Here is a 22,539-nt window from a genome sequence, read left to right as displayed (position 1 = left end):
ACCAAGGGCCCTATCTTGCACCCAGCGCAATTGACTTTGTACACAGACGTATGTGTCATTCCTATTTTGCACCCGCGCAAAGCGCGCTTTTCCCTCCACAGAAGCACGTCGCTAAACTAGTGAATTAACTTGCGCTCCCTGGGCGGTTCAGCGCAAAAAAGGAGGCGTGTTCCTGCGCAAACAATCCATGGTGCTATTTTGCTGTTCCATTAAACAATTGCGCCACTGACCAGAAAAAACCTAGTCTAAAGTCAGTGGCGCGTTGCGCTTTGTTTCTTATGCTATTTTAAGGGCGCATGCTTGACCATAATGTATAGCGTGCACAACGCGTATACACTTTCCTCATGTAATCTACACAGATGCAACAGTTATTTTTGCAAATCATAAATTGTTACACTAAAAAAATATTAACACAGGAGATGATGGAAATCATTGTGGTGTGCCACGAAGATGTGAAAAAATAGGCATAAATCTAGCTTACAAATTATTCAGGCTAATTGTAGTAATTAAGGATCAGACCTGTTTGCCCTATAGTGGCAAGACATATATGTATATAAGGACATCTGACAAATATGTTTGTCCGTCAAAATCGATGAAACAATTGTGGCTATTTCCTCCCACGCCTGTTTAACCGACGCAATTTTGGGTGGGTTTCTCCCATCCCCATACAACACAACTTCTCTGTCTTTCACTGCTCTTACAAGAACATCAGTCTCCTCGGCTGTGAACCGCTCCTGGCGTGCGCCTGGTAAATACGCCATAATAATAGCAATCCATAATGGAACTTGCGCACCTGCTTTTGAAGGGAATGTTGGATGACGCTCTGATTGGTTTATTTCACGTTACGCCCAAACCACACCTATGAATAATGAAGCTACTTCAGACCAACCCACTTAAGATTTGCGCCGGGCGCAAGAGCCATTTATCCCGCCGGGAAAATAGCAACAGCGCCGAGACCCGCCCACAAAGTTACTTGCGCTTCGCGCTTTGACACTTGCGTTTCAGATCGTTAAAATAGGGCCCCAAGTCTTGATACAAATCACACTCAAGTAAACTGTTCTCTCATTGGTCAAAGTTCCACGGTTTATTTTCGGGGATTCCACTTAGCTGTCACGGCTGACATGGTGTCATTTTTTGTAGCTGTCCTTATGTTCATTTATCCAAAGTCCAGGTTCATCGGGAAAACATTTTTAAAATGCACGTACTAAGAAGAAGTGTAATAAGACAGCATTATAAAATGAAAAGTGCTCACCCACAGACTTCCACAGGTTCATCTTGAGGTATTGGCATAACAACAAAGCTAATGCTTTTCACGGAACTTACCCATTATACATTGTGATATATCCTGGTTCGTTGGTCCAGATTGCTTTCTCACTACAACCGAACCACTCCAGAGTTAATTTTCAATCGCACCGAGACCACCTCATTCAGGCGATCTTGGAGCGATTGTTTTGGCATGTATCCGAGCATGATTGCCAAGTTCACATATGCCCAAACTAAACGAGCTAAGGGGGAAAACGCTCCAGGTTCCAAAACAACAGACCAGGTGTGAAAGCACCCTAAAAAACACCTTTTTAACCCTATCAAAAATGTTAATGAGCTCTGCTGACCCCGCCCCTCTCTTCGAGCTGCTCTCTGAGGGACTGTTTACTTGAGCCGCTATCATCTGAAACTGGACACCAGTCCAGTCTGGGCTGAAATTCTACTGTCAATCAAACTATCATGGGAGGGGCCTGTTTTTGTGATGTCACACAGACAGACATCTGAGATCAGCTCGATTTGAGAAAGGGGTAAAGATTTGAGCACATAAAAAAAAAAACCCTGGGTTGATTTTTATCATTTTAGGGTGGATGTGTACACAAACTGCCAACACATATTTCAGTTCAAACAACTTTTAAAAGTGCATGTAACATCATATGACCCTTTTAAGTGTATTAGAGTGCAAATCTACCATCATCTAAAAAGAGGCAGCAAAACCAGATCAGTAAAGGTACACGAAGAAAAACAGCCTGACCCAGTCAGCCCTTTAATGGTGCTTCAAATTATCTGCAGTCTCGAGAAAGCTGGAAAACAACTATAATTTAGGACAGATCTACCACAGCAGGCAGGAATAAATAAAGGTCTAGTGTGACGTATTCAGTTCGATGTTACTGGTAAATTCCTTATTGTGGTGTGTGTGGCTTAAGGAAACCGCATCCATCTCTGGATTTTGCATAAAGCATTTTGTTTAGTGTTTAAGCTACATGTCAAATTAAAAAACAGAACACACACACAGGTGGGGAAAATGAAAGGGACTCTGTAACTTTGTTTCTTATTATGTCTTCTTTTTTCTTTCTTTCTTTGTTTCAAACTTTGTTCTCTGTACAGTTCATCATCTGTGCAGTGTTGCAATTAAAACATACACACAAAAACATATACACAATATATTCTGCATTTCTGAATGTTTCATTACCACACCCTCCCCCCAAAGCTGTTTTATTCTTTAATTTTTCAATTTTTTTACTAATAAATAAATATGAAGAAATCTGTACAGATTCGAAGCCAAGCTCGAAACAGACATGTATAAAGCTGTTCTGGTACAGCAGGGACTGATTCAAACACTATTAAAAACTCCTAAAAGTGAACATTCTGTGGAAAAAAAGTGAAAAGTGCTGACACATGAGGCATTACCAGATCCTGCTTTTAGAGCTGAAGTTCAAAACTGCTGCTGTAAAAGGCAAATCTGAACAAAAAGTATTCAATAGGAGCTTCATAAAATGGGTTTCCATGGGTGTGTGCTGCAGTCACACCAGATAACTGAGGCAATGCCAAGTATGTTCTGGATGGTGTACAGCTTAACACCACTGAACTCTGGAATAATGAATCTCGGCTTACCATTATCCTCTTTCATAGATGAGTTTAGGAGGGCAGTATAAAGCTACTTGACCAAATTTATGTAACAACTATAAAGTTGGTCAAGGAGGGAAAAAAAGGTCTGTGGTGGATTCCCCTGCTTTAGTTCCACTGAAGATACACAGTTTGTGGAAACACTTCAGAGAAAGTCCTTGTCTATTTTAACATGGCAAAAACAACACTAGTCACACACTTTGGACATATTCCTAATTTTTGTAAAAATATTAATTTGCTATTATTTATTGCATTTTATTTTATTTGTGTTGTATATGTCATTTTGTAATTCACCAAACTATAATCCTTTGGATCAAAGTTTCTAATTATTGGTTGGTGCCCACTGGTGAGATGAAATAATGAAATGAAACTTAGAGCATTTTGGCTTTTTGTGTTTAAATTGGCACATATACTTACTGATACATATAGTTGTTCAACCCAAATGTGATTATGATTTCTGATTCCTGCTGTACTAATATCTGCCACCAGATGCCGCTGCACAACCAGCACAACATGACCGATACAAACATATCTCAATAGCAGCGTTGCATCCATAGACTGTATAATAGCAGGTTGCATCACAGGAAGTGTAAAAGTTACATCAAGGAACGGGGAAATCTGCAATACTGTGGAATACAGTTATAAAGTGCAATTTATTTAGTTTTACTTTTTCAAATAACTATTCAAGGAACTAAATGGTTCATGTAACAAACAGTCATGTTTATTACTTCCACAGGCATTATTTTGAATGACAAAATAGAGATGTATGAGAATTTTACACAAAACTACAATATTTACACCTGAAGCAAAAAATACTCATAACACCATACTTTGTACAGTCAAAAACCATTCTGGCCACAGAGTGTCTCATGTAAAGCTGGAACTTAAGAGTAATAGTAGAATAACTATTTTAACCAGGCCTGCTACTTATACCTCAAACATAACCCATTAATGCCCAGATTTCTCCTGGACACATCTTAATGTTATTTGCAGCATAAATTAAACAAGTTGTAAACTTGTATTTGCCATTCACTAGAGAGCATTAATGATAATATCTGAAAAAGATGGGGGTGTGGAGCAGTGGTTTTCAACCTTTTGACTCCAAGGTGCTCCTTTTCTTCAAAACAATATTTGAAAGCTCTTCTAAGCTTATATTCTCTAGTATTTCTGTTGTAATAAAAAGAAACCCCAAAATATGTTATTTTATTGTTGTACATCTTTACTTCTTTTTTGAAATTTACTTTTTAATCAAGATTATGTTAATATAACATATACATTTTTTATTATTATATTAATATAGTATATTTTAAGATTTATTAGGGCCCTCTGGAAGTTTGCAGAGGCCACCTAAAAAGACTGGTCTAGGTCTGTTTTTGTCTGTAAGACAAAAACGTTTTATAGCTCATTTAAATTTCAAGTATCTTGGCGAGGTTGACTTTCATATTTCATTTTAATGGTTTATAACACTTGATATTTAATCAATTGTTAATACATTATTTAGCTTCATCTAATGTTTGGTGTGTAAAATAGAATAGTGCGTACGACATGGCCAATTTAACTAAACGCTAATGAACGTTAATCCGCTTTTCGTTCTGAAAATCGTCATTTATATGCGCGTTTGTTTACGCGAGAGTATGTCATTAAACCGCGACCATATCTTTGACCAATCAAAAGTCAGGATTGACCCCAGCGTTTCTGCTGTGGAAGGAAGGCTCTGGCGCTAGCGCGTAGCAAAGAAGCGATTACAACATTAATGCAGGTTAATACAGTATCGTTGTGAGCATTCAGGGCAGTTATTTATCGAGCTTTCATCAAAACCAAGTCAGCGAAAAGCTCCATTTGCATGAGGAACGTGTGGGATAGTTTGCTAATGTCAATGCTATAGTAGCTTATCTGGCTCGTCTCTAGTTTTTCATTTCTCGGTGATTAGGAAATACTGTATCAGTGAGACATCAGAACATGACTGTTTCCTTTTATATAACATCAATATATCACAGCAATAACTGATAATATAGGTTTGCTTTTCGTTTGTATGCACAGCAGAGGAATTCACTATGAACTCGAAGCGCAACAACGGTGAAAACGGGGCGGGCAGAATCAACCCAGTGTCGGTACCAACATCAACAAACAGCTCATCAGCGAGTGCTTCTCACCGTAAACAGACAATAATCAACTCATCCCATAAGGGAGAGAAGGATGAGTGCATGCAAAACATAGTTTGGGACAAAAACCTGTCCATCTCCACACTCAGAACGCGCCTCGGACCGACCATCCGGTCAACTCTGTCCGCGGCGGTGGACACCCTTCTGGGCGAGATCGTGGCGGTGCTGTCCGAGACCCAGCGGGAGCTGCTGACCAAAGAGCAAGAGAACGAGAAGCTGAAGGTTCGACTCGAAGTCTCAGAGAGAGAGCTCAAGACGTTACAAGAGTGTCTGTGTAGCGCACAGAAATTAATTGACCAGCTTCAGGGTCCATTTGGGAACCCGCCCATGCCGGGTCCTCACGTCTACGCTGCGGCTGGACCCGTAAACTCGAGCCGCTTGACGCATCGGAGCGCGCCCGAGCCGGATCCGCGCTGCTTCACTGGAGCTGAACCCGAGTTGAGTGGCGCTCTGGGTGATGCCATACACGGCTTTGACTCCAGGGAGGAATTCAAGAGCTGCCACCTCTCCATTCAGGCGGATGGGACGGTGACGAACAGTTTTTATGACCCTATAAACGTCCATTCTTCGAACATCTGTTCAGATATGAACCGACCTGGTAAGACAACACCGTGTATTACATGCATTATGAATTGTCGATGTGCTAACACAGAAGCATTCAGTCATTAGACACAGTGTGGCAACAACACTGAGTGGTTTAGAATGGAGATGCACAATATATCAGACCCATATCGGTTATATGCCGATATAGTAGATTTTTACATTTAATTATCTGTCGATATTTCATTGTGCATACACATTATCCTCTCTCTTTACATTTTATGTAATTAATATTAAGCATCTATAATTATATAAATTATTAATTTAATATTAATAATTTATAAATCTCAAAATGAATTTTTTTTTTCGTTTCCGTATTTTAATGCCTAAATTATTGCCTTTCAAATGATCTGATTTTATATTGTAATATCAAATATTATAAATAGTATTATTTTAATATCATCCAGTTATTGATTATCAACCATAACCTGAAAAAGTTTAATATTGGTGCATGCTTGTCTCTCTAGTTTAGAGATCGACAGCTATTCATGTTTCACAAATTATTCTGATTATTTTATGCCTGTGTGTCCAATATTTCTCATGTTTTTTGACATGAGTAATAGCCTAACTATAAATCTCAAACTAATAAATTCACAAAGTGCATGAATATTTTAAAATAACAACAGTTAAAAGTGATAAGGTTATCAGCTCTTCAATGGTATTCTTAAATGTTTTGAGACAATCTGAAGAACCGATAGAAGATAGTATTTGGTTGACTCTGTGTAACAGTTTGATAATTGGTAGTTTGCAGCTTTAAATACCTATAATAAAGATTAACTGTCTGGGGATGTTTAGCATTATAATAATAATTTTGTCTGTGAAAATGACAGATATCACATTATATACAAGTAATTTAATATTCTTATGAAGTACAATGGGAAATTGTAAAAATTGTGAAGTTGTCATGCCAAAGTTGACAATTGTCATAGACCTTTCCTTTGTGTGTATAAATGTGTGATGTGTCACAGGTGAGATGGTGGATGACAGCAGAAGACTCACACATGCCAGACCCCAAAACCCTCCCTCACACACAAGCTTCTCTGTTAAAGAGGAACAGGTTCCTAACTCTGGACAGATGTGTGTGCGAGGAAGAGAGGCGCCAACGGAGGCTGAGCACTCGGCACAGAGTGTGTGTGATCTGGCATATGTCCATGTGGTCGAGGAAGAAGGAGGTTCCCGTTCACACCATCACCAATCCAAGCCTACACCACCGCCCCCCTCCAGGCCTCACAGTGGACCCTCCTCCAGTAGTTCCCCATCACAAGGAACCTCTGGACTTAGGTCTGCCCAGAGGGATGCTCCTGGTTTGGGTATGACCACCAGCAGAAGCCCAGGGGTGGGCGGCTCATCGCCAGAAGAGCCCATACGACGCTCAATCTCTGAGCTGATGGGAGAAGCACCTGGGGAACGTCCTCACTTGTGTCTGGAGTGCGGCAAGACTTTCCGCCTGATCTCTAGCTTGAAAAAGCACCTGAGGATCCACACTGGAGAGAAACCATATCCGTGCACTGTCTGTGGCCGTCGTTTCCGCGAGTCCGGGGCTCTTAAGACTCACCTCCGCATCCACACGGGTGAGAAACCGTATTCCTGCTCCGACTGCGGCACGCAGTTTCGTCATCTCGATGGCCTGCGGAAGCACCGCCGCACACACACCGGTGAAAAACCATACGTATGCAGCGTCTGCGGGAAAAGGCTCAGCCGCCTGCAGCATCTGAAACACCACCAGCGCATACACACGGGAGAGCGGCCATGTTGCTGCCCACTTTGCCACAGAGGCTTTAAAGATCCAGCTAGTCTGAGGAAACACCTCCGTGCCCATCAGGGTGAGCCTGGAGCGGATGAAGCAATAGGAATGACTAGTTTGGGAGAGGGAGATGGAGGATCCATAGATGATGAGGATATGAGGTTTGGGATGTGGGGGGAAGAGGAAGGGAATGAAGGCGAGCCTGTAGTGGATTGTGTTTAATCACAGAGTTACAGATAAAGAAAACAGGAAACACTTTGGTCTTATTGTTAAAAAAAAAAAAACTCTGACTTAAAGGGACAGTTCACCTAAAAATGAAAATTCTCATATCATTTACTCACTCTCAAACTCAAACACCCACTGGCTTCCATAGTATGGGAGAAAAAAACTGTTTTGTTACCAACGTTCTTTTGTGTTCAGCAGAAGGAGGAAACTCATCCAGGTTTGGAACAACTTGAGGGTGAATAATGATTACAAGAATTTTCATTTTTAAGTGAATTATCCCAACATTTTTTAAGGGACCGTTGTTGTTGGTTTTAATTCAAAACCGAAATGTGGCGGGAACTATACAACCGAGGTTACATCTTGTCCTGGAAGGTCTGTGGCAACACTTTCTTGTAGACACTGATTTTAAAACCTACAACAACAAACTCCTCATTTAACAATATGGTTATGTAAATTTATGACTCAAATATCCACTTCAAGTACATATATATCATCATATAGACAGGGATCATGTAGACTTACAACCTTTTTTTTCTACTGTAACTGTATTTTATTGTAGGGAGTGTCCAGTGCGACTAACAGGGTATCATATCTGTTACTCATGTTATGGGTGTTGTCATTGGTATGATAATCATTTTAATGTGCCCTTTTTTTAGAGAAAGAGCTACTATAAACACATTAAAGCCTTAATTGTGTTTTTATTGCACAGGCTCACACACAGATGTGCTTCAACAGCTGTAGACTATTGTTTTAAATTGGGTTCTTCACCTCTTTATCAGTGGGTGTTTGCAAGCTGCAGAATATTCATTCAGTTTACTCTGGGTGATTGTTGAGTGCATCATTAGATTGAAGAGTGTTTGAAGGTGTTGTGTTTAAGGTGAAGAGTATCTAACAGGGTGCTGATCCAAAGAATCAGAATTGGGACTGCCAGGGTTAATTCAGCTGACTCATCTCTAAAAGTGTATTTACATATCCAACTTAGATATGAATTAATATGGAGATTGTTTTAAAGAGTGAAAGCTTCTTTAGATTGAGGTATAATGAGCCAGCACAGAAATCAAGCAAACTTTAAAATTGCTGCCTTCTACTGGATATATGAGGAAAAGACTGCTACTTCCAAGTTGCTTTTATGGTTGTTTCTCCTCCAGGGATGAAGACACTATTTCTGTTGTGGCCATGCTGTGAAACTGTGTGGTTTTGTGAATACATCTTTTTCTTTTCTCTCTTTTTAAATATCTCATGAAATGCCATTTTGTACATTTGACTTGTATATTCTGTACATTGATTTGAAATAGGTTAGTCTTAAAAATTTAAAGTCAGAAACTGGATCTTAAAAAGATCCATGATAAGTGTTTTAATAACTCTGAACTAGGTTAGTCTTAAAAAATTTCAAGCCAGTAACTGGAGCTTTTAAAGATCCATGACAAGTGTTTTAATATCTCTGAACTATCTAAACCGTTCACTTTGTTACAATATTCTGTATGTTTCTGTGCCCACATGTGATGTTGAATTTAGAAATGTTGTTGCAGATGTTTGAAGGTTGTGGTCCATCTGTAGTTGATTTAACTATGAGTACAACAAAAATGATTGTAGTTATCACTCCAACAAAGCTTCAGTGTAAAAAGAGCTCATATTTAGTAAATGTGCAGAACAGAATGTTTGATACCATGTAAAGACCCATACTTTTCTTTTTTGCTAGTGTTTAACCAGTACTTTAGACTGGTCTGCAACCTTTATAAGTGTAATACTGTAATACAATTAAGGGACAGCAACATTAAGCCAAATGGAGGAGAAGATTCTAAATAGCTGTTTGTAATGTTTAGTTTCAATATATGGTATGATCAATGTAATCTTTTATTCTCCAGAATTATAGTTCATTGTAAGATATCAATACAGATCAGTTTTCATAAGAAATCATTGAAATCTATCTGCTGAGATTTCTTTTGCTATAACATCTCTACTTGCTTATCATGTAATATGTATTTTTTCTGTCATTATACTCTTTAATTAAGAAGGGCACAGTCATCATCTTCTTGATATCTGTAACAATCATGTTCACTCATATTCAGAATGATGTACCAACAGTATTATAATCATTTACAATTAAAACTTTTCAAATAACCAAATTCTTTTGTTTTCATCAGAAGAAAGAAACTCCTATAGGTGTATGGAACAAATTTAGGGTGAGTAATGATATATAGTTTTGGTGAACTATCCCAACAATTTTTTTTAAGGGGACCGCTTTTTCCTCTTTTTTTTTTATTTTTTTTTGTTGTTGTTAAAATTCAAAACTGATATGGGCGATGAATAAGGCCAAGAAAATATATGCCACACCATTATTCCACCACTACAAGCCTAGGCTGTTGATACAAGGCATGATGGATCCATGCCTTTATGTTGTTAACGTTGTCTGACCCTGCCATCTGAATGTCGTAGCAGAAATTCAGACTCTTCAGACCAGGCTAACTTTTACCTATCTTCTTTGTCTAAATGTGCTGAGCCTATGAGCCAAACTTTAGCTTTAGTTTCCTGTTCTTGTCAGAATCAGAAAGAGCTTTTTTGCCAAGTATGCTTGCACATACAGGAGTAGCACCCAGTGAGCTCTTCTGCTGCTGTAGCCCATCTCATGTGTTTTGTGGTCAGAGATGTTCTTCTGCATACCTGGATTGTAACAAGTGGTAAACCCTAGAGATGGTTGTCCATGAAAATCCCAACAAATCAGGAGTTTCTGAAATACTCAGATCAGCCCATCTGCCACTAACAACCATGCCACGTTCAAACTTCAAAGTCACTTAAATCACATTTCTTTCTCATTCTAATGCTTGATTTGAACTTGGGTAGATTGTCTTGATCGTGTCTAAATCCCTAAATGCATTAAGTTTCTGCCATGTGATTGGCTAGATAGATTTTTATATCAATGTCCAGTTGAACAGGTGCAGGCCTACCTAATAAAATGGTGAGTGTATAATGTATGTATGTGAACAGGACTCATGAACATGGTCAAATAAACAGGACAGTGTTACATTGTGACGGAGTTCATGACTGGGATATTATTAGACATACTTTCCTCTGACTGTATTCATATATATAGTCTTTGTTTACAGTTTTATGAGTAGTTTTTCTTTTCTGTGTGTCGACTCTGGTTATGCGGGGGTGAGAGTCTGACTCACGGGGTACAACACCAGAGTAACTACTTGTATTTTGAATTTGAACAAATCTTTGTTGGAATGGAAATATCTATAATTTCAAGAGAATAACGTCTTGAATTTAAAAAGGCATATTTTTTTCTTTAAAGGATCAATAATGGAAGTTTACCTTTAACAATGTTTATATTCATTGTAGTCATCAAGTCACATGGATTTTTATGTGCTCTACCATTCAATAAAATCAGTAATATTGTGAGATATTATAACTATGTAAAATCACTATTTCTATATTTAATATTTGTTCTGTTTCAAAATAATATAAAATGTAATTTATTTCCATGATGTCAAATTAGAATTTGGCAGCCATTACTGCAGTCTTCAGTATCACATGATCCTTTAGAAATCATTCTAACATAATGATTTGGTGCTAAAAAAACAACAACAACAACAAAACATTTATTATTATTATCAATCAACAGATTTGCTGGCTAATATTTTTGTAGAATTTGTTCTTTCTTTCTTTTTCAGGAAACTTCTATAAATAGAAAGTTCAAAAGAACTGTAAGAAATAGATTTGTTTGTAACATATTTATGTCATATTGTCATTTTAGATTAATTGTCATAGAAAATTTTCTATTCACTTTCCTGTTTCCTTTGTTCTATTGTTCTGCTTGTAATCATGACTTTATAAGTGGGAAATTTCACGTGAAGGCAGCATAAGCTCCTCTTTGCTTACCTTTCATATGTCCGGTACTGTCTGTGTCACACTCTGTCTCAAATGTCTGGATTAACTGTATGTTGTTGGAATTTGATTTAAGGTATAAATTAACATGACAAATTAACATGACAATGACTTTAGTCTGTCTTTGCTGATGAAAAGTGATTTATTTTGAAGGAAAAAAAAAATCTTGCTGCCCCTAAAATTGTATAATTCTACAGCATGTTAACATACACCAGTCAGTGCAATTTGTCACGTCTAAGTATAAAAATGTCTAGACTTGTAACTTCCACAGTATCTGCTTAAAGTATCTGTTGACTTGTCTTGTTTTTCTACCATTTCCCATCAATTTCTTCAACCCCCAAAGATTTCCGTTGTAAAAATGCCACTGTGTTTTGCCCCAGACGATGAGACATCGGTCAGCCAAAGTCTGTCCCACATTTAGTTGATGCTTTACCAGAACTCTCCTTCCTGGATTCTGAAGTGACTCGTGTATCCGCTCAGGCGTGATTATAGCCTCTGTGACGTAAGTCAGGACCACTCTGCTCTTTGAGCACACACCCTGCCTCCAGACCACAGTACTTGCTCTCTATGCTGCAGTAAGCAGGTTTTAATGTCACATTGAGGGTAAGCTTTGTTGGGCTGAATTTGCTGCTCTGTGTCATTAGACTGTTATAGTGATTATTCTGACGTGCATTGTTTTTCATTGACAGAACTGGTCATGTGACATTGTCTTTGCTCTTAAATATAAAGTTTCTCTGTTACCATATGGTTCCATGAAGAACCTTTCCATTTCCCAAAATGTTCTTTTTTGTGGAAAAGGCTTCTTCGGATTATGAAAAATGTTCTTCACATGGTTCTTTTTTTTATTTAAGAACTGTTCAGAAGAGTTGGGTGTTTTTGGGAACTTTCTATGTTGTGAAACCCTTTATAATGAAAGTTTCTTATCAGATGTATCTGTGTGTTTTAAAAAAAATTGGATGCAGACATGGATTTTAGCATAAAATGCCTATGTGAGTTTGAGCAACTGCGCATGTCCATTGTGGGTTTTAGAGCTGCATGCCTATGTGTAGCCAAAAATGTAATATCTGCCTGTGAACTCAGTGTGTGTGTGTGTGTGTGTGAGAGAGAGAGAGAGAGAGAGAGAGAGAGAGAGAGGAGCTCTCATGCAGTCATTTCCTCAGTGACTGAAAGCAAACATTCTCACTTTCCTTAAAGGAAGTGATTCAACTCACTTTCTCTAACATTGCCTCTCCATCATCCTTCTCTAACAGTTTTTTCTTGACCACTGGCCAATTTTACTGTCTTGAATTTTCCTTTTGTCCCATTTTGTTTATATGCGTACTCTATAAAATAATTTTCTCTTGGGTTTTCTTTTATCAGGGTTGAATTTCTATTTTTCTCCTCAACTGGTAACACGAACACACTAAATAACAACTTGTGTAGAATTTACCATGAAACTATTCTCACTCAGAAATTGCTAGTTAAATTTCATAGATAACTAAAACAAGAACACACTGAATTAATTTCACAATGTTGCTGTAGAAATTATACAAACAATTGTTGTATTAAGCACCTGTACGTGGTACGCTCACAGTTAATACTTACATACAAAAATACCTAATGGAATGCCATGACATTATTATCCTTGCTGAGAAATAGAGAGAATGGTTTGTTGGTTGAAGCATAACCACCATAAACATTGACCTCATAATTACAAATTATCACCAACAATATTTGAAATTTGCACCGATCTGTTTGTTGTTATTGTTTTGTTTATTCTTTAGAGACAACTGACCTCAGTCTTCCAGTAGCAAATTCAAGAAGTTTTGATTTTTTTCACGAAGCCCACTTGCATTCGCTGTTTGGTTGCTTGTAACTTGCTGCTTTTGATTTCTCTCCAATTTCGCCACTTTCTCTCTTGCACGTTTGGGTTTAATAATCCCTTCTATCGCCTCCTTGGACTCACTTTTTGGTCATTCCATACAAGAGAATGACTTCTGACACCATGTTTTGTTTGTTTATTCTTCAAAGAACAGAGCAGTTATTCTTATTAGTGTCTTCATCTTACACTACATCTTATCAGTGGCGGCTCCAGACAATTTTGATTGGGGGGCAATGGGGGGGTCCTGGTCTTTTCAAGGGGGGTCTCATGAAAACCAACAAAAAATACAGTGGACATGGCTAATAACTGCATATTTCTGCTACTAAACAACAAAAACACCTTTGCAATGTAAACAAATGACAGGCTACATTTGTTATTCATATCCTTCACACTGCACTTTCATGTCAGGTATATTATGCATTTTTATTGACATTGATATTTTTACATTTATTTCCAGATAGATATTATTGAGTTTACAGGCTAAAGTGGTCTTGCTGTTGTAAACACTGTTGCTTTCGTAGAAAAAATATTTGCATCACATTTAAAATATAATTATATTTTAATTCATTTCTGAATTATTTTTATTTTTATAATGATAATTCAGAGAATGAGAAAATTTGAATAAGCCTTACCAGTGTTGTGATAATTATTTTTACGTGTTAAAAATAAATAAGTACTGTAATATAATAAAAGTTTATTCAAATAACATAAAAAACACCAGACCCCTCGATGCCTGTGAAACTTTTCTCCCTCAAACAGCACGCCAGTGTTACTTCTACACTACAGGCTACACACAGCAATATAAACAACATTCTCACATCACATCGTTCTTGTAAAATAATAATAAGTAAATAAACACCAAAATCACTTCGCTGAGAATGAAACACCACTTACCAGCTGCCACGATGTTGAAAATATCCTCTAGCATTTAAAAAATGCGCGTGCAGCATGAGCAATCTTCCCGGTTGGATAAGGTCGTAGTCAGGTGAACTGTCATCATGTTGGTCATTTTATTTACGGCTAAATTATTATTAATAAATTGTACTAATATTATGATTGGGCGTGGGCAGGCATTCACAAAAGTTTATGTTATTACAAAAAAAATTGAGGAAATTGTGCTGTGACAAAAGGGCACTTAAGGGGCAAAGGAGCAGGTGCTCAAGTGAACCGGTTCTTTCGGACAATTCGATCAAATAAACCAGCTGAAAAAAAAAATGGTTCACCGGTTCTTTTGCGCTCGATGTAATGCCGTCATTGGCGATGATTGCCCTTCATTCAAGCCTTTGGTTTACCCGCGCTTATAACATTAGCAAATAATCAGTTCAGAATCAATCACCAAAAGAATCAGTTCGGTTCAGATGCGCTCTGTGTCAGTCTGCTTCGCGCTGAATCACGCATGCGCAGTTATCATCAGCTCATCGGTTCTCGAATCGGACGCGTCCGACAGAAACGGTTCTCGGTTCAGTGTATGAATAAATGTCGAAATAATTATTATTTATTATTGTTCTGCGTAGTTTGAAGAGAAACATTTTTGGATCTTTATCCCGATTATATATATTTTTTAATCAGGAAGAGGCTGGGGGGTCAAATGGGGGGTCAAGGCATTTTTTGGCAGGGTCTTGAGACCCCCCAAGACCCCCCCTGGCGCCGCCGGTGCATCTTATACCTTAACCCATTGACCTCTGCCCCTGGCACACCCACTTAAAGCCCCATGCATTACAACACAGTTACAACCGACAATAATATCCAGTGATGCCAACTATTTGACTGTTTCTCAGATATGGCTGTTTTGATTTGAAAAGTGGCATAGACATACAATAAATTTGAATGTAGGCCTACAGTATGCATATTTTAAAATATTATATGAACGGTTTAAAATGATCACTTCCTAGCCTAGAATTAGACCTAGCATTTCCTTCACTGTTCCAGAAACGGTTACCTACGGTCTTGGTTGGAACCAGTTTGCTTGTCTCCAGCGTATCCAAGCTGACAACAACAAGTGTCCCAAAATATCTAAAACCAAGTTGGAAGACCAGTAAACCAGCATAGGGCTTTTCAGTAGAGGTGTTAAAATCAGAAGTGGTAAATTGCCCTCTTTCTCTGCTAAAGTAGTAAACACTACAAATTCATTAGTGTTGCAAATGCAAAAGTTATGGCTTATTTTATTTTAAGTCTTATTTGTGTTTACTGACCGTGACAGCAACGAATAATCGCGCGCAACAGCGTCATCGGGCGCTTGCTGAGTTCGAAATAAGGGGAAAAAGAAGGTGACGAGAAAAGCACCGACATCAAACCCTCTGTGAGTCCCGCTCCTGTACTACTCTGGCCCAGCGCCAGCTCGGCTGCCCGTGGATTGGCTCTCGTTTTGCCTCTCCTCCTCCTAAACGTTTCCCAAACTGCGAAACGCACACACGCTATCCACGCAGCGACTGAAAGTAAGCAGAACTGCTTTAAGGAATGAGGAGTTTTTCACCTTATTCCACTCCCAGGTTGCCTTTTAAAATATGTAAGAATTTTAAAGCGCCTTTTAAAAATGTCGCAAACGACCTCGATGATAATCTGTATTTTTTATCCAACAAACCGGACGTAATTTTTCAAGTTTCTCACTTGAAACGGGACAGGAAGGCATCGGGAAAACTTTCAGCGCGAGAACTTTCATAGCCAGCGCTGCCTGGGAAGAGAGCGCGTGCTTGAGTCCTACATTTTCCAAACCGGGCTCCAGCAAAACGTCTTCTGCGGTCTTGCGCGGAGGGACCGCCTGATCCGCTCAGGCTTTTCGGACATATATTGTGGGTGGTAGCGTGAATGCCCTGTGTTTGCACTGAGGGATGCCAGCATGCCATCTCTGATTTTCTCCCATCTGCTCCTCATCTGGCTCGCGCTCCAGCGGCTGGCTCTGTGCGGAGAGCGCGCGTCCACTCGCGAGCGCTTCAAAGTAGTTATCGCGCCACTCATCTGCAAACGGACATGTCTGAAGGGCCAGTGTCAGGACACCTGCGAACAGGGCAACAACACGACCCTCATCGGTGAAAACGGACAGTCGGCGGACACACTGACCGGGCCGGGCTTCAGAGTCGGTAAGTAAAAGTTAAGAATGATTTTTATTCGGTTTGGTCTGATGACAGGACTCCTCACGAACACTATTGTTAATGTTTTTGCCACACTTGGACGAAGAAGGACCTTAAAGGTGTAGTTAACCCAAAAAAATACTTATTTAGTTACCCTCATGTTGTTCCAAACCTGTATGACTTTATTTCTGAAGTAAAATATTAGTGACTGAAACCGTCAGTCTCCATTCACTTTCATAGCATCTTTCTGCCTAACGTTTCTTTTTATGTTTCACCTAAGAAAATAAGGCATGCAGATGTGAAAATGTGAATAATTATTATTTATTTTTTGAGTGAACTGTCCCTTTAATATACAAACTTTGTGGTTGTATATGTGGCACGTGAGTCTTTGAGTGGAAAAGCAGTAATAACTGCCTCACTTTTTCTCCGTCTATTTCTCTCTCGCTCTTGGTAATGGTTTCTGCATATTGTCTGGTTGGCAGGGTAGCTCTTGCTCTGAGCTGTATCAGATTGGATGTGGTAAGGCATGGTGCCATAAAGTCTATGCAGCAAGATCTACACTGCTCGCACACATATTATCTTCTCTTAAACTCACACATACTGTACATTCACATTTTCTTTGTCCACATAAATAAACAGTCACAGTCGACAGACTTCTAAAATAGTTTTTGTGTGTATTTTAGTAAGAGAGACCCCCCCTCTGTAAGGACTGGTGTACCAGTTTGTTATTTCAAGTACAGAATACCAGGAGCTGATATGCTTAGAGAGTATGTCTGTAAGTGTGTGTGGGTATGTTTAGCTCAACATGTTTGTCATTGGGTTTTCATCAGTATTGCGATGCAAGTGTTGGCTATTTTAGTTCTGCCTCTCAGCAGGTTCATTTGGTGTGTTGTCTTTCTTTCTCTCCCTCTCGCTCTCTCTAATTTTGTCTGCTGGATGCCCGTGTGCTTTTGAAAGTGTCGAGTCCAAAAATAAATAAATGTGGTAAAAATAAAGGAGGAAGCTGAGTCACAGCTGAGTGAAAGCTACATTTATGGAAGTCTGAAGAAGTCCACACACATCAAGCTCTAAGACTCTGACCAAGAGCAGTGTGTGAGGATGTGGGGTCGGAGACTTGCTTTCTGAATAACAAACATCATATCTGACCCTTATTCTCTGACTTTTTGAAATTTAGTTCTACAACAAGCAAAGCTTTATAATTAGACACAGGTAACAATATAATTTTTTTTTTTTAAATAATAAGCTTAGAAGTCTCAAAACATACCTGAAAATATTTTTTATATAAAAGTTTTTCTTTCTTTCAGTCATGGTAGAGTGTATGTGTATCACCATAAAAAGTCGAAATCGATTCATATCCATTTACAATATTTACAAAAAACATCTTTATTAGAAACAAAGCTGTGATTTGACAAAGTTATTTGCGTCTTTCAGTCGCTAGCTTAGAGTTGTCCAGAGTTCAGAGTTGGTGTTCAGTGCAAATAACCACTGCCGCTACACTCAAACTGTGTTAAAGCTGTATAATCATCATCATTAAAAAAAAAACCTTTATTTTAATGCCAGCAATAAAACTTGTCATTAGGTTTTAGATTTACATTTTGCTTAAAGCCTGACTCAGCTGTCAAGATGATACATATAACATTTTTCTCTGACTTAGTCTTTGTGGTTTCAGTCATGGAATGCATACACTGTCTGGAGGATCAGACACCTAAAGACATACTCACATGTCGACTCATCTTATTTGATATGCTGAGTCGCTGCCTTTTCTTTTTGTTAAAGGTATACTCCACCCCAAAATGAAATTTTTGTGATTAAAGTGGTTAAATGTAGCCTGGTAATACCGAACTCTGCTACTTCGCTTTGCTTTGTAGACAGTGTCTGGAAGGGCATAATTGACAGGCGTTTACTTTCTCATGGGGGACTTGTCTGAAGTTTAAAATCATTGGTGTACCCGTAAGCCAATCACATAACTTTTGGTTATGATGTGTGTTATGCGCTGAGCTGCCTCAAACTTCTGCAGTAAACACAGCTATGCTGCTTCAGTTGGCAAATGCTGGGGATATCACGTGCATCCCGTGTCTCCGTGTCCGCTGTTGTTTTCGATTTCCCTAACCTAAACTACAATCTTAAACTCGGCGCTTAGCGTCTACGTCATGGCTCTCAGCCAGTCCTCTGTTTGTTGATTGGCCTGCTGTTGCGGAGCCGGAGGAAAACTAGAAGATGGTTTGCTATCTCAGACTGAGTACAGAAGCTAATTGAAATTGAGCGGAAGTACGAAGTCTGATGTAGTCAGGCTAGAAAATGTGAAATTGCATCTAATGATCCCTTTAATCACTTACCCATGTGTCGTTCCAAACCTGTTAAAGCTTTGTTTGTCTTTGCAATATAATTTCAGATATTTTGGATGAAAACCGGGAGGCTTGTGACTGTCCCATTGACTGCCAAGTAAAATACAGTGTCATGGTCCAGATGACAGATGGAATATTCTGACGATGTCTTTCATATCTTTACTGGGCCTTGACAGTATAATTTACTTGGCTGTAAATGGGACAGTAAACAAGCCTCTCGGTTTTCATCCACAATATATCTTAAATTGATTCTGAAGACATACAAAGCTTTTATGGATTTGGAATGACACGAGGGTAAGTGATTAATGACAATATTTTTATTTGGGGGTGGAGTAATAGTCACCCAAAATTGAGAATTTCCAGAAAATTTACTCCCTCGGGTCATTGAAGATGTAAATAAGTTTGAAGAAATTTAGCATTACATCACTCACTTGCTCACCAATGGATCCCCTGCAAGGAATGTGTGCTGTCAGAATGAGAGTTCAAACAGCTGATGAAAACATCACAATAATCAACAAGTGACCCTCACAACTCACACAAACATGGAACTATTCACTTCATAAGATGTTAATTGATGGACTGGAAGTTGTGTGTTGGATTATTGTGATGCTTTTATTAGCTGTTTGAACTCTCATTCTGACGGCACCCATTTACTGCTGAGGATCCACTGGTAGTCAAGTGATTTAATGCTACATTTCTTCAAACAAACTCATCTACATCTCGAATGGCCTGAGGGTGGGAACATTTTCAGCAACTTGTAATTTTTGGGTAAACTATTTGTTAATATTTGCTTATTTAATGGCAGTTTCATTAGCAGCTAGTTAAAAAACTGAGAAAGCAGCCTTCTTTACTCTTTTTGTATTCCTGTGTCTGTCTGTCAATGCCAGGATCTGGGTTTTGTGGTGAGAGGTGTGTAAACTCCAAACCATCCTCCACTTCTGCAGAGTGCCCAGTAGAACGATGCGAGCATGCCACAAAAACACTACCCAATGCCTATTTCAGTCTTCATTCACACACAAACACATACACACACTGCCTCTCTTTCACATGTAGGCGTCACATATTTTCTTGTATTTTGGTGACTTCTGTTCATTTCTTCAACTCTGTTCTACTTATACCACAGTCTGTGATCCCTCTTTACTGTGGAGTCCAGTGCTCAGTGTATGCTGTGAGAGTGCACACAATAGCATGAGCCAGATTTATTACATAACTAGATACTAGAAGTCTTTGGGGCTAATCAGGTTTTATTCCTCCCCTGCTCCTATACATGGAAAAAAATCCATGCAGAAAGCCACAAAGGAGCAGTTTGAGAGTGGAAAACGTGTCAGAAATCCAGTTGAACATTCCAGAAGAATGCCAAACCTTGTGTGTTTCTGAGTGCGTGAGTCAGTGGTCATCCACCATTTGTTGTATGAAGTGCAGTAGTTATTAGTTTTTGTGTCATCAACCTCTGGTTTCTCAGTCCTTTCCGTCTCGCTGTCCTTTTTATCTAACCTTTGCTTTTTTGTGGATCGTATTTCCCATTCTTCCTTGCAAAGTTTCCCATGCATTTCTTATGAAGTGGATTGACGAGCAGAGTGAGATGCAATTGGCATAATTGGTCTTGCCAGTCTAAGACTTTGAAACCTCAATTAGAGGTTGTGTTGGAAAGTGATAAGAGAACACTGTGTATAAGTGAGAGTCTGTGTTTGAGGGGAGAGGTGGTAGCTGTGGGCTTTTTTAAAGGGCAACATTGAAACTCAGGCCCTTAAACAAGCATTCTGGTTTACTCTGAGTAAACTCGCTGCTTTTCACTGTGAGAATGAGGCCAGTTATTTAAAGCAGAGCAGAGGAATGTCTGTATATATGTGTATTTGTTATTGGCCGCATACTCTAGTTATTCACAAGCAAAAACATCTGAAGGTTAATGGTAGACAAGGTTTTTGAGTGATAGGACTAATTTAATTATTTTACATGCTTCATTGATGCTTTTAGCATTATAGACTTCTCCTCCATAATCATTTTGTGATGCTTAGTATTTAAAGCCATAGTTCAGCCAAAAATGAAATATCTGTCATAATTTACTCAAACCTGGATGACTTTTTTTCTTCTGAAGTACATAAAGTAAGAAAGTTTTTTTTCTTTTTTTCTTTTCTTTTTTGTCTATGCAATGAAAGTTAATAATATCCAAAGTTGTTTTGCATCATTGACTTTTATTGTATAGCCAAAAAAGTTCTTCAAAATATCTTTTGTTTTTCAGAATTTTCATTTTGTGGTGAACTATCTCCCTTAGTCCAGACAGGATGAAAACGTGGCTATGAGGGATAGACCACAGTCTTTACAATGGTACATAATGTGTAAAGGTACTAGATCATGTAATTGAAAAAACAACTTTCAAAACTGTTTTATGAAGTTTGAAAATGTGTTTAACAAAATGTTTTGTCAGCTGAACAATTGACATGTTAAACAACAGTACAGTCCATTGAACACACTGTGCTTCTATCCCTCACAGCCTTGCTTTCATCCCTGTCAAAAAATAAATATGACTCAACCCTGGTCCCTGACTAAGGAAGGTCCAAGACATTTAAATATTACTGATTAATAATATCACAGACTAATTCCACAGACTAATCATAGATCAGCAGAAGGCAGTGATGTCATCCGTTATGTTTGGACCCCTGGTTTTATTTAATCTGACTATTCGGGGGACCAGGACATCACTTCTGGTTTTCTCTTTAATTGGTGCCCAGGCAAACGGAGACACCAAAACATCAATATTTTCTCAGTCAGACTAAACCTTACAACTTCAGTTAGACAGATAAAGCACCACATCAAGACTTGTTTGATAATTCTGGATTCACAAGAACACGCTCCAAGAAAAGGTACAAATAGCTTCCAAATACATTTATATTTTCAACAACTCTCAAAAAAGAAATTTCATCATAGTCTTACTGTATTGTATAAAAGTTAGTGTTTGCAGTGTCTGGCCTATTTTCTCTCTGCACATGAAATTTCCCGTAATATTCCATTCTACATGTCCCCTTTCCTCTTCCTTTCTCTCCATAAATACACAAATACCTGTCAAGCGCTGATGATGACATCACAGTCACAGACTCCTCACATCTGTTTGGCTTTCAGAATCTGGAACTTCCACTGTTGCCAAGGTTACTACAGTTCTGGTCCCCATGCCACTATGTATAAGAACCTTACAGGATGCCGTTTCATCACAGGAAAATGTAAACATTGAGATGAAAGGAAAGCCCTGCATTGGTTTGATGTTTTTAATTGATGTGTTTGTTTGTTTTGTAAGATCTGTGGTTGAAAGTTATTTGTAATTTTTTTTTTTTAGCTCAGGTTAGACTCTTGACAAAAGTGGAGGTGCTTTGAAGTAAGTTTGCTGTTTTGGAGAGCTGATTTGTGCTTTTTGGAAGTCAAACAGCTTTTAATGCTACAGTAGGAAAATGTTTGAAAGAACATGTATTCATGAGAAAAAGGCATCCATACATGCTAGAATGTTAATATTTGTGTTTGTGTGGTATTTGTAGGTGGGTATGTTTATGTATGTTGATATACAGTAGTGTACATGCACATTCCCTTTCAGTTAACACTCACTCTTCTCTTATCTAGACTTTTCTCCAGACTCTAGGTGAGCATTTTTTTAAAGTGTCTCTGATGGTTTTATGACTGTCAGGTTTAACACATTGCTGATAGTGATTATATATAGTTTGTGTATTTTTGGAAAACTTGGGTTAAGCATTACAATGGGTGTGTGCTTGTTGTT

At 38.5% G+C, this 22,539-nt stretch overlaps 2 protein-coding genes across 4 annotated transcripts in view; both read left to right on the top strand.

Annotated features, from left to right (window-relative positions):
- The first annotated feature begins 4,549 nt into the window (after positions 1-4,549).
- LOC127958484 (zinc finger protein 324B) lies at positions 4,550-9,745 on the top strand. 2 transcript variants are annotated; one of them, XM_052557365.1, is made up of 3 exons: positions 4,562-4,645; positions 4,927-5,646; positions 6,617-9,745. In XM_052557365.1, exons 2-3 carry the CDS (start codon positions 4,941-4,943, stop codon positions 7,612-7,614), a joined length of 1,704 nt encoding a protein of 567 aa, XP_052413325.1. In that variant the 5' UTR covers positions 4,562-4,645; positions 4,927-4,940; the 3' UTR covers positions 7,615-9,745. The 2 variants fall into 2 exon arrangements, with proteins under 2 accessions (XP_052413324.1, XP_052413325.1); XM_052557364.1 differs by having other exon boundaries at positions 4,550-5,646.
- A 6,020-nt stretch (positions 9,746-15,765) lies between these two features.
- LOC127958797 (latent-transforming growth factor beta-binding protein 3) overlaps positions 15,766-22,539 on the top strand; it is a 37,527-nt gene continuing 30,753 nt past the window's right edge. For both annotated transcript variants that reach the window (XM_052557773.1, XM_052557772.1), the window contains exon 1: positions 15,766-16,443. In XM_052557773.1, the coding sequence (XP_052413733.1) occupies positions 16,203-16,443 (241 nt within the window). In that variant the 5' untranslated portion in view covers positions 15,766-16,202. The remainder of the gene's footprint in view (positions 16,444-22,539) is intronic.

Source organism: Carassius gibelio, chromosome B5 (genome assembly GCF_023724105.1).
Source record: "Carassius gibelio isolate Cgi1373 ecotype wild population from Czech Republic chromosome B5, carGib1.2-hapl.c, whole genome shotgun sequence".
NCBI lineage: Eukaryota > Metazoa > Chordata > Actinopteri > Cypriniformes > Cyprinidae > Carassius > Carassius gibelio.
The sequence above is the reverse complement of the archived record's forward strand: the minus strand, read 5'-3'. Positions and strand labels throughout refer to the sequence as shown.